The sequence below is a fragment of the Staurois parvus genome, unplaced genomic scaffold (genome assembly GCF_062004578.1).
Source record: "Staurois parvus isolate SC_StPar_1 unplaced genomic scaffold, SC_StPar_1.0 ptg003781l, whole genome shotgun sequence".
In the NCBI taxonomy this organism is placed as follows: Eukaryota; Metazoa; Chordata; class Amphibia; order Anura; family Ranidae; genus Staurois; species Staurois parvus.
In genome coordinates, this window is record NW_028321577.1 from 1 (window position 1) to 12,058 (window position 12,058).

Below are 12,058 nucleotides of genomic sequence, written 5' to 3' on the forward strand. Positions count from 1 at the left end.
CTTCATTGAACAAGCTGAGGTTAGAAGCTGATTGGTTCCTATGCAGAAGGGAGTCTGATTTTGGACTCTCCAGCTTTAGTAAATAAACCCCCTTGGGTCGGTAGAGCAGCATCTATTTCCTTATAGACTTACCAGAGTACTGCTATCCTTCACTGTCCAATCAGCAGCTTGTCGGTAGTAAGGTAACACCACTGTACTTCTTTCACTCACAAAAGAAAGCAGTGTCCCCCTCCTTGCTATACTATTTCCCAGAGGACTATGAATAAAAAAACTGGCTAGACATAATTACACATTCTTTGACAGATACAAATCTTCAGGTGTGTGCACTTCCGGTGTATTTAGCAATCTGCCCACAGTTGAGCTTTAATATAGTCTGTTGCTATGCTTTGTGGATAAATCTAATCCATCTTTCTAAATGCTAACCTTTCCAATTACCATTACATAGGAAAATAAATTGCAGCAAAACATGGTTTTAGTATTTTGGGTTTGAAACACAAGTAGATTTGGTTAAAAAAAAAAAAAAAACACAATTCTACATCGATGCAGATGTATACAAATAGACTTGGACTATTAATGTTGAACATAACAGCAGCAGAATCAACTATTTTAATCTGGCCGTATCTGGGTGTCACTGATTTGTGCGTTTCTCTGGGATTCTACAGAGACTACAAATACACTTTTACATGTAGATGTAGCCTACAGTGTGTCCAATCAGAAGGAATTATTGGGGGGGGGGGGGGGGGGGGGAGACCGTGATTATTGCTAGTGGCTATAGCTAGCTGCTAGCAATAACCACATGTAAAATCTGGTTGTGCCCAAGTTGATTTATCGATCAATTTGGTACATTCAGCCTACCCATACATGGTTGGAATTTAGGCAGGAGTAGATGGCTCTCAGAGGTCTGATCTCAGAATTAGGTGAAGCTAGCTACTGAAAAGGAACACAAGAGGGATATAGAAATATAAGCAAGTACTTTGTGGTATTCGCTGTTAGATAGCCTTTTTTTTTTTTTTAATTTAACCCACTAAACTCCGGATATAACAAATGTTATATTTTTATGTACAGTAAATATTGCCATAAGAATGCATGAAGGTAAAAATCCTTGAGCCTTTGCAACCACTTTAAGCTTGCCTAGAACCGTCACATGACTAAAAGGACCTAAAATTTTATATAAAAAGAAATACATTTTACAGCATTTTTCCTGTAAGCTGAAGAATCCAGTCTCCTAATTGCCATAATATCCAAGTGAGTTACGCCATGGCCACAATTAACGTATATATTTATGTGAAACAGTCTGTAGTAATACTACAGGAGGGAAAGAAGCTTCTGTAAGCGAATGTTGTTCACAAAAATGGAAAAAAAAAAAAAAAATGTAAAGAATTGTTTCCTATCCACATGATGGGCATTCTCCTTGATTACCCAGCCAGTGAAACTGATCGGGTTTAGGAGCAGATGTATAGTAAGAAAGTACAAAGAGGAAGCACAGGCTAGGTTTCTACCATGCCAGTCCTTTTGGGCGTTTTGACTTTCCTTTCTTTTTACTACGTTCTGCCTTAAGCTTCTTTTTTTGTCTCGAATTCATCCATACAGGATATTGACCGTGCTGGTCTAGAAGGCTCTTCTTGTTACGTTTTACATCGGTGTCCATTTTCATTTGGGAGGCACCTATTGGAGAAATGAAAACATCAGAACTAGAACCAGAGCTGTTAACTAGAGCCATATTCTCAGTTCAGCGAAGCAGACTAAATTAATTTGAGAATAACGTCATTAGTTATAGCACAAAAGGAGGTACATAAAAACTCACTTTGCACACATATAAAAATATACTTCTTTTCAGTCTGACCAGTGATGACTAAAACATCATGGATATAAAAGAAATACTTTTATTCACAATTTGTCCAAATAAATTATGTTTCTAGTAAAAAGAATCGCTAATGTACTTATTTTAATGTTTTTTGAATTTTTAAATGTTGGAGCTTTTAATGTCACACAACACTTGCACAGCCATTTATCAATAAAAACAAAACAAAAAAACCACCAACAAATAAAAACACAAAACAATTTTGTAAGGACAGTACAGTATATAGAACAAAAAAAAGGTACAAAAATTAGCCAAGAAGAACAGAAAGAGGAAAGTGCTAAAGGATAAATTCACCTTTGTAAAAAAAATAATAAAATGCACATCTTTTTACATATTAAAAAAAAATCATGTGCATTTAGCATTTTTTTTTTCTTAGCAGCCTGTAAAGCATTGCACCCGCGATCTGCTGAGCATGAGTGCAATGATTTATAGGCTGCTAAGAAAAAAAATAAAATAAATGCACAGTTTTTTTATTTGCAAAAATATGTGCATTTATTTATTATTTGCTATCTGCTTGTACCTCATACAGGCAGGCAGCTACTGAATGACAGGAAGAATCCATGAACTACCTAGAGTGCTCACCCAGCCCAGGGACTCAGGGGCTGCTGCACAGTATGAATAAGGGTGTAACATGTTGGGAAAGGTGAACTTATCCTTTAATTAAGTCTGTTTAGTCATTACAAGCAATTAATCAGGGGTTAAAGTATAACTAAAAGGTAAACCTTTTAGTGGAGAGGGATTGTAACAATTGTCAGGTTTTTATCACAGAGTGAACATACAATAAAATCCTAAATTTGTTTTTATTTATTACAGGTACATAAATAGCGTCAACAATTTACAGTATGTAGCCAGGTCTTCACACAGCAGTGTGCCGATGTGATGCCATCCAGTTCTGGAAAATGCAAGCATAATGCTTTATCCTGCCCTGCAGATCACACCAGTGTGACTTTCTGCCATTTTCTACACTGCATATCACACTGGTGTGATGAGTGTTCATCCAGTGTGGAAAACTGCAAGTCACCACATATAGTGTGGAGGGGCCCTTAAAGTTTACCCTCATGTACGTATGAATGCAAATGGGTGCATTGGGTATGCATGTTTATGAAAGAGGGAGAGAAAAAAATTCTAGGACCAGCATTCATTGTTAGATCAAACCTCATGAGCTGTAAAGGCTTTACAATTTTTCCTATAGGAACTTTGGGGTACCAGTTTTTCTTTGTTCATAAACGCACACAATTTCGAGGCCTGACATCTATTTTTACACAACTTCATTTTTTATATTTCACAAAAAAATGGGTATATTTTGCTTGTGTGCACTAAAATCAATATGAATACTTTTTTTTTTTACTGAAAATTTGATAAACAGTAACTCAATTATGAGACAAAAATTGAGACTGCAGAGTCTATGCTTTTAGAAAATGTGTTAGGCTCTGTTCACACATACTGCAGTGACCTGCGCTTTACTACACTGGGAGAATGAAGGCCACTGCAAGAAAAATATTTTTATTTACTTTTTTTTTTTTAATAAATTCAAAAGCCCCCCCCTTCCTGTGTCCACACACACACACACACAAAATAACTAAACTGCTAACCTGTAAAGACTTCTAAAGCATCACCGATGGACACTCCAACAGTAACCAGAAACCGGCGCTAAAATCTCTCTTGCTGCACTCAAAATGGAATCATGCACTTGCTGAGGTGCTGCCCTTGATAGATGGGGGAATCTTGATACTAGCAGAAAAAAACAAAAAACAGGGCACACTCTCCTCATGCAGTAACGCAATAACCAAAAATGTATTAATAAGATGCAAAAACATACTCACAAGCCATAAAGGTCATAAAAACAGATAAGAAGTCAAAGGTGCCAATCGTGGGCAGCATGCGTCCTCGAGTAAAGTGCTAACGCATTTCGGGAGTCAAACTCCCTTCCTCAGAGCAATTGCTTTATGGCTTGGGAGTATGTTTTTGCATCTTTTTAATACATTTTTGGTTATTGCGTTAATGCACAAGGAGAGTGTGCCCTGTTTTGTTTTTTCTGCTATCACCGATTGACAGTTTTGTATACTCTAGTTTGTCGATATTTCAAGTCTTGACCAGTTTGGTATCTATTTTCAACATTTTACAAACAAATTGGGTACTATATTGTCTTAGTGAGCACTAAAATTAATTTGCGTATCTTTTCCAGAAAATTAGCATTTAATAAATGGCTGCGCAAATGTTGTGTGCCATTAAAAAGATTGCAACAGCCACTATTTTACTCTCCACAGCCTCTACTTTCAGAAAATATATAAAGTTTGAGGGTTCTAAAATAATTGTTTACCAGAAAATGCTGATTTTAACTTGTATGTGAAAATCATCAAAATTGCCCCAGACAGCTAGTGGTTAATGCAGACATATGTTGTGATACTAAGAAACCGAGGAGAACCAGTGATCTTGTCTAGAATGGACCTCCATCTCAGCCTTCAAAAACAGGGATTGCTGCCTATCCCATAGCACATTCTCCAAAATGGACACTCTTGGGCTTTTCACACAAGATGAATAAAATGATTTATTAAAAACAGCACAATAAACTAAAAACATCCCTCCTTTACAATACTTGTGGTTCAAAAACAGCTTGCTGATGCCAAAAGACTGAAGGAGAATGACAAGATTTGGGCAACAGAACAAGCAGCCCACAAATAGTCAAATTATAGCACATTACAACCTTGGTGGGCAGAAATAAAAACATGCTATGTTTTCTCCTGTGTCATGAAGGAAAAAAAAAAAAAAAAGTACAACAAATGACTGAAATAGTTTATATTCATGTTTCATGCTGCTGGCAGATGAAAAATTGCTAAGAAAAAAAGAAAAATGTATGAAATAATGGGGTTGTTGCTCTTGGTACAAGTGATGTTTTCCTGGCAGAGATTACTATGTAATATATCAGGTCCATGGAGTACTTATTTTTTCAGAGCATCCTTATTCATAGGCACTTTGTCTCCACCACTGAAAAAATACTTTCAAGAGCACATTACACCAACCCACTAACCCTATATAGTCAATACTGCTCGGACCACCTTGAGCAGGAATACTACAGCAAAGAGTCTGAAAGGGCACAGAAGAAGATGGACTACAATGAACTCTGTAGGTTACTTTTAAAAAAAGTCAAAACGCTCAGCACAGTACATTTGGGCTCCCTAACAAATGTGAATCAGTGTGTGATCGCCCATGATTCCGACCCCAATTCTTACCTTAACGTTTACCCTCATCCTGCCCCCTAACCGTATACACCTAATCTCTAAAACGTAAAGTAGTTGTAACCCCTTAAATATGCCCAGTGAAGTGACTGGCCTCAGGGGATACACAGATGAAACAAATCCTCCAACATAAGTTGTACTTGTCTATCTGTAGCCTCTCTTCTCTACAGCCAAAGGGCAGAATTCTTACATCTTGTCTGACGATTCAGAAAAAAGGGGGCGGGGAGCTGAAGTTACACTCTGCAGAGCTCAGTGAGGAGAGCTCTGAGAGCTGATTGGAGAGAAGGGACACACCCTATCCACAAAGCAAACAGGAACAGAGTGGAGGCGGACAATTAGCTGGATCTCCCTCCAATCACCTTTTTATCTCCTGGTGTCAGGAAAACTTGTCAGAAGGGTCTCATGCAGATAGAGGAATGAAGCAGCAGACAGAAATTACACTTTGTGCTCTTAATTGGGACAAGTACACACAATAGTGAGGTATGCTTTCTTCATATTTCATGTCTGAGGTTTACAACCACTGTAAAGTGGAACTTCAGGCAAACCATAAAAGTGTAGTAGACATAAGGAAGCGGTTTTACTTGCCAGAAAATACACATTTCTGTCCAGTCAGTCCTGAGATGTACACATCTCTACTACAACGTTAAATCCTGTCTGCTTTTTCTCTATTGCAGTTAAAGTGGAACCTAAGGGAAAAACGATGAACAGGAAGGATTTTAAATGCAAAAGAGACAAACTATGACTGTTCTGCAATAATGTTTCTCAACTGCCTGTCTAACCCGTACACCGAGCTGCGCACGCGCTCCTCAGTGTTCAATTTCGGCAATGACAAGATGAATGTACTCCCACGCATGAACGGGAGCGACGTCATCTCAGCCCGACCAATGATAACGGGTGAATATCTGTATTTGGAAGCAGACAGGCCAAAGATGTCAGAGGACAGAGCTCTGTATAGTACCACATTATGTGACACTTTAAGATCTTGTTCTCGTCACTGGACAGTGGGAGGAGGAGAGGCTCATGTCTCTGTCAATCAGCTATCTCCTCCTATCAGCCACAGAAAGGAGGAAAAGAAATGTAATCTCCAAACACGGATAGGTTTCCTCACAGTAAGAGCTGTGAAAATGTGGAATAGACTCCCTCAAGAGTTGGTTCTGGCCAGCTCAGTGGATTGCTTTAAAAAAGGTCTGGATTCTTTCTTGGATACACAGAATATAACTGGTTACTACTTATAGGTAAAGTTGATCCAGGGAATATCCGACTGCCTCTTGGGGGATCAGGAAGGAATTTATTCCCCTGCAGGAGCAAATTGGATCATACATTGCTGTTTTTTTTGCCTTCCTCTGGATTAAGTGTGGGTGTAGGATTATAACTTTTTTTTTTTTTTAAATGGTTGAACTGGACGGACTTTTGTTTTTCAGCCAGACTAACTATGTAATGCTCAGAGTGTGTTCATCAGATTAAAATGGTGCAGTATATGTTATATGCTGCAGATTTCTGGCCACTACACACTGTGTGCTGTACTATTTGTTATATGCTCCTAAGCACTTTACTGCCCTCTGTATATCTTACTATATATTACAAGTTCCTGACCACTGCACTCTGTGTGCTATGCATTACATACTTCAATCAATTGCTCAATTCTCTTCTCATTCTGCATGTTCTATAGAAGAATTTGTGAACACACAACTACAAAAAAAAGACACATTTCCTATTACCACAGTTCATTAAATAACAAAAAAAAAAAATAAATGTTTACTTCCATGGTCAAATACTCAATTCCCGCTGCTTTCTCTTTCTCCCTCCTCACTGGACTCAGTGAGAGCCATCCTTGCACAAGTACCCTCCCCCCTTCCCCCAGAAAGCGACTTGCTGTGGGTGGTACTCATTAGGCAGGAGGAGCACAGAAGAGGAGAATCAGGGCTGCTCTATGCAAAACCACTGCACAGAGAAGGTACCGTATTTCTGGCTCCATAAGACGCACTTTTTTCCCCCAAAAAAAATAAGGGGAAATGTCTGTACGTCTTATGGAGCGAATATGGAGCAGCTGGACCGCTATTCCCGCTGCCGCCGTGTTAGAATACCGGGCTGGCTCCACTGTGCAGAAGAACCTGCTCCTCGGTCCAGCGTTGTCCTGCTTTCACCGGCCGTCTTCTCGCCCCGGCATCTTCAGTGTGGGCACCTGGCTGTGGCAGCTTGTGACATCACAGCCGGGGGCCCACTGCACATGTGCAAGAAGTGCTGCGCTTTGTGAATGGCCACCTGTAGTCTTCTGGGACCTGCCACATGTCCGACAAGACTACGGGGGGTGGGGAAGGACAACTTAGCAGAAGTGGGAGCGGGTACCTGTCAAATTGGGGTACCCCACTCCCCAAAGATCCGCAGTCTCTGGTCATCTCCTGTACCGTGTCCGCAGTCTCTGGTCATCTCCTGTACCGTGTCCGCAGTCTCTGGTCATCTCCTGTACCGTGTCCGCAGTCTCTGGTCATCTCCTGTACCGTGTCCGCAGTCTCTGGTCATCTCCTCTACCGTGTCCGCAGTCTCTGGTCATCTCCTCTACCGTGTCCGCAGTCTCTGGTCATCTCCTCTACCGTGTCCGCAGTCTCTGGTCATCTCCTCTACCGTGTCCGCAGTCTCTGGTCATCTCCTGTACTATGTCTGCAGTTCATTGGTTCAAAATATTTATTTTCTTGTTTTCCTCCTCTAAAATCTAGGTGCGTCTTATGGTCAAGTGTGTGTTATGAAGCAAAAAAATACGTTAAGTATAACATGTTTGATTTTGTTTTTTTTTAACCACTTGCCCTCCTGAGGATTACCCCCCTTCCAGACCAGGCCATTTTTTGTGATACGGCGCAGCGTTATTTTAACTGATAAATGCATGATCATGCAAGGCAAATTAAATTTATGTCCTTTTTTCCCCACAAATAGAGCTTTCTTTCGGTGGTATTTGATCGCCTGTGCAGTTTCCAATTTTTTTGCGCTATAAACAAAAAAGACTGTCAATTTTGAGGAAAAAAAAAACAAAAACAAAAAACTTACTTTTGACTTTTTGCTATTAAACATGTCCAGTAAAAAAATTAAAAATCTAAATTTTGTCATAAATTTAGGCCAAAATGTATTCCGCTACATCTTTGCTAAAGAAAAAAAAAAAAAAATCCCAAGACATGTAAATGAATTGGTTTATGTGAAAGTTATAGCGTTTACAAATGGCGGTATATATACTGGATTTTTTTTTTGCTAGTAGTGATCAGCAGCTTACAGCGTGACTGCGGCGGGCATTCTGACCCTGGGTGGAACTGACTTGGTATCACGACATCCCCATTAACACCAATACAGTGATCAGTGCTAATAAAAAGCACTGACACTGTACTAATGGCACTGGGCAGGAAGGAGTTAACATGTGGGACAACCAGAGGGTTAACGGTGTGCTGTTTCACAGTGTGCTGTGTGAGTGCTTTCCACTGTAAGCACACTGATTTGTATGACTCTGCTATGCAGAACCATACAAAGCAGTGTGCAGGAGATAACAGGGGAGAAATCTGTGTTGTTTATACACAGGTTTCTTCCCAGTCAAAGATACTCGACGATCACCGGGTGCTGGCGAGAAATCACCATCCAGGACTGGGTTATTGACAGCCAAGGCCACACCTTTAAAGTGTGCCCCCTACCCGAAACTGCAAAATCATGTACACACACACGATTTTGTGCACCCGTGCCACCCTGTGGAAGTATTTCTGCTACAGGGCGGCACGAAGTGGTTAAATACAAAATGTACCTTTACATCCACTAAAAGCTGTCCTGGGGCACCTAAACGGATTGAGATGAGTTGGCACAGTATATTGTATATCCTGCCAGTAATCCCAGGATTACAAACTGACCACACCAGCATGGATTTGCTGCCATGCATGCTGTGGTCAGTTTGATACAGGATCATCATGTATTTATCAACACCAAAAGAAAAAAAAAAAAAAAATTACAGGCTACATTTGCAAGGACTTGTGTGAATAACCTAACACATATAACATTTAAATTGTTTTTGGGGTAAAATACACTTTAATGTTTACAATAAATGAATGTTTTCTACCTTCCATTGCATCGGCGTCCATTTTATTTTCATCTTTCAAGTTTTTAGAAGTTACAACAGTTGCTATTTCTTTCATGTCATCCATCAGCACATCAGTGTTTGCTTTTGCCACAACATTTTTTAAGCGGGCAAGTTCCTTTGGGGCATTCTTCTTCCTCTTTTCTGCCCTCATTTTTCTCTTCCATTTGCTTCTTATACTTTTGGCCATTTTACTTTCTGTAAAGAGAACAAAACAAAAATCACAGTATTAGTATACAAATGATGCCAGTAATCTCATGGAATATCATGGAAGCCATGTAAACAACTACTACTGGAGTAGTAGAACCTGACTTAGAATTACACATTTCTAAGTTAACAATGTTAAAGTGCAAGCAGCTTGTTAAGTAGCTTTAGCCTTCAATCATTTCCTGATTCCTTATGGAGCTCCTGAATCCAAGGCTGTACACAAGGCCTTGACTTCTGACCAAGTTGAAATGAAGTCCTGCCCCTGTCAATCAACTGTCAAATGCCATAAATTCAGATGGAAGTACAGGCTATTAGACTGTTGAATGAAGACAGCAAGGTTTAGCTGCACGAAAGAGGATCAGAAATGGAGGCCTAGGGATGAGGATTCAAGGGATCTACTGGGAGTGGTTTAATGACACACAGTTACATTACTCCAAAACATTTTTGGGGAAGGTGATCAGCAATGGCAGCCAAATTTTTTTTTAATGTGGAGGAATTCTTTAGACAGCCTTTGTCATTGGGAAAAGAGAAAAGTCACTGCTCATACCAACAGCAGCCTCCAAACTCTGTCTCAGCCAAGGCTGATGGGACAAACAAAGGTATGCCTGCACTTTATACCTTTCAAGCAGTTTTTTTTTCTAAAAGAGTTCTTTTTAGTGATGGGAAGATCTATAGCAAGGAGACCTTAACAGAATTTGCCAGGGATAAAAGTATCAGAAAAGTTGGATTGTAGAAAAGCAATAGAACACAATCATTCACCAAGTGCCTGCCTAACAGTAATTTTGTGTAATAAGGATGAATCTAGAAACATTGCTTGGAGAACAACTCATTCATGTTTACCTGCTCTGTGCTAATTTAAACTCAAATTTGTCAGCCAAGTAAAAACTTCCAAATAAAAAAGTCCTATTTAAAAGCAGAACTTAACTGTACCTGAGCACCACAAACTGATGATCTTAAAGTAGAACTACATGCAAAACTTGATGGGTTCCCCCACCCCCATTTTGGATAGAGTAAGGGAGGGTTATAGCCCCTGTCAGTTTATTTCCATCAACTGTGTTCCATTGGGGAGATTTCCCTTCACTTCCAGTCCCATAGCCAAACAGGAAGTGAGAGGAAATCCCTGCAAATTAAAAGATTCCCTTGGGGACCCCCAGGTCACCAGAACTAGTATCAACATTGAAAGATTTTCCCTTTGTTACTTCTCTGGGGGTAACCAGGGATGTTCAATTTATATCGCCCGATGTCCAGGACATGTAGTTCCGGGCACCAGGCAGGTAGTTTTTTTCAATCTGCTGCACTGCCGCCCGGTTGCTTCCACGCAGCCCACTACAATGCATGCCTCTGCCTCCCTGCACACATGAACCTCCCCCTGCCCGCTATTTCTCTCAGGCTTCACTTACCCATCTGCAGGCTCGGGACCAGTTCACGTCCCGTCCACTCCCCTCCCCTTGTCCTCACTGACAACTTTCCAGGTCATCAAGGCCAGGAAAGAATGCAAAGCTGTGCGATGTGCACTGCATTAGATCCAGCGGACTACAGGGCAGACATCCAGGGTCTTTTAGACACTACATTGCAGACCCAGTCATCTGTGAATGCCTGAGTTCAGGTGACAGCAAAGACCAATAGACTTTTCCCCACCTGTACAAGTGAGGGCGCCCCTTCACTGTAAGGAGGATGTGCCTCTGGCGGCAGTCTGTTTTTTCTGGAGGACTTGGGGAGGTCCAGTTCTTCTTATGGGTTACGTAGGTTTTTTTGGTTTTTTTGCTTTAAGCGCAAGGCTGATTGCTTATAAATCGCTATATAAATCCTGTATAATCATAATAATACAGTGATCAGTGCAAAAAAAAAGCAGAGACTGTACGAATGACACTGGGCAGAAAGGGGTTAACATCTGGGGCGATGAAAGGGGTAACAAGAGAAATACACAGCAACATGTTTTTGTTGGCAGGAGAGAGACTTGTGTTGTTTACACACAGGTCTTCCCCGTCACGGTTTCTCAGCAATCTCCATCCAGGACCCGGTGATAGACATCCATGGCCGCCAATAGTAACGCAGATAGGGCGGCAAGCGCGTTCCATACCCGGACATTTTATATATAATGCACACACGTGACTTTGCGCAGCCAAGAGTATTTCTACAATAGGGCGCAGGACAACTGGTTACAGTGGTAATTCAACACACCTATCCGCAATAAGCTGGCCTCAGAACCTGTGTAATGAATAGGAGTTCGGGTTTAAAGGGATGAGGATAGACATGGGCCTTTATCCTAATCAATCACTCTCACTACTCTGGGGAAGTCAGCAACTGAGACCTCCAAAATGAGAATTCCGATGTATGCCCTGTGTAATTAGGCCAATGATAGAGCATGACAGCCACATTGAGGAACTCACCCTTCCAGCACACGAGCCCACGTTGTACAAAACACAGCCCCGGAAGTGACGTATGTACGGACCGTTCTCTATTGGGAACACTAGGGGGTGTGGGGTTACTGCATATGCAGTAACCTTGCGTGATGGCATGAGTTGTATCACGGAACATTCCCCATGTGACAACATTAGCAGTAAAAACACAGAAACAAAGGCGGCTGAATGATTTTATTGCAGGTCTTCGGGAAAATGGCTGCTATACAGTGACGTAAGCATGGCACGCAAT

General features: G+C 40.8%; 1 protein-coding gene across 1 annotated transcript; it reads right to left on the reverse strand.

The window, feature by feature from the left end:
* Positions 1-1,030: 1,030 nt before the first annotated feature.
* LOC149427420 (protein LLP homolog) lies at positions 1,031-11,950 on the reverse strand. Its single transcript, XM_089668058.1, has 3 exons — positions 11,797-11,950; positions 9,182-9,397; positions 1,031-1,665 (listed from the first exon to the last, which is right to left on the reverse strand). The coding sequence occupies exons 1-3, from the start codon at positions 11,942-11,944 to the stop codon at positions 1,496-1,498; spliced, it is 534 nt and encodes a 177-aa protein (XP_089524184.1). The 5' UTR covers positions 11,945-11,950; the 3' UTR covers positions 1,031-1,495.
* Positions 11,951-12,058: the final 108 nt, after the last annotated feature.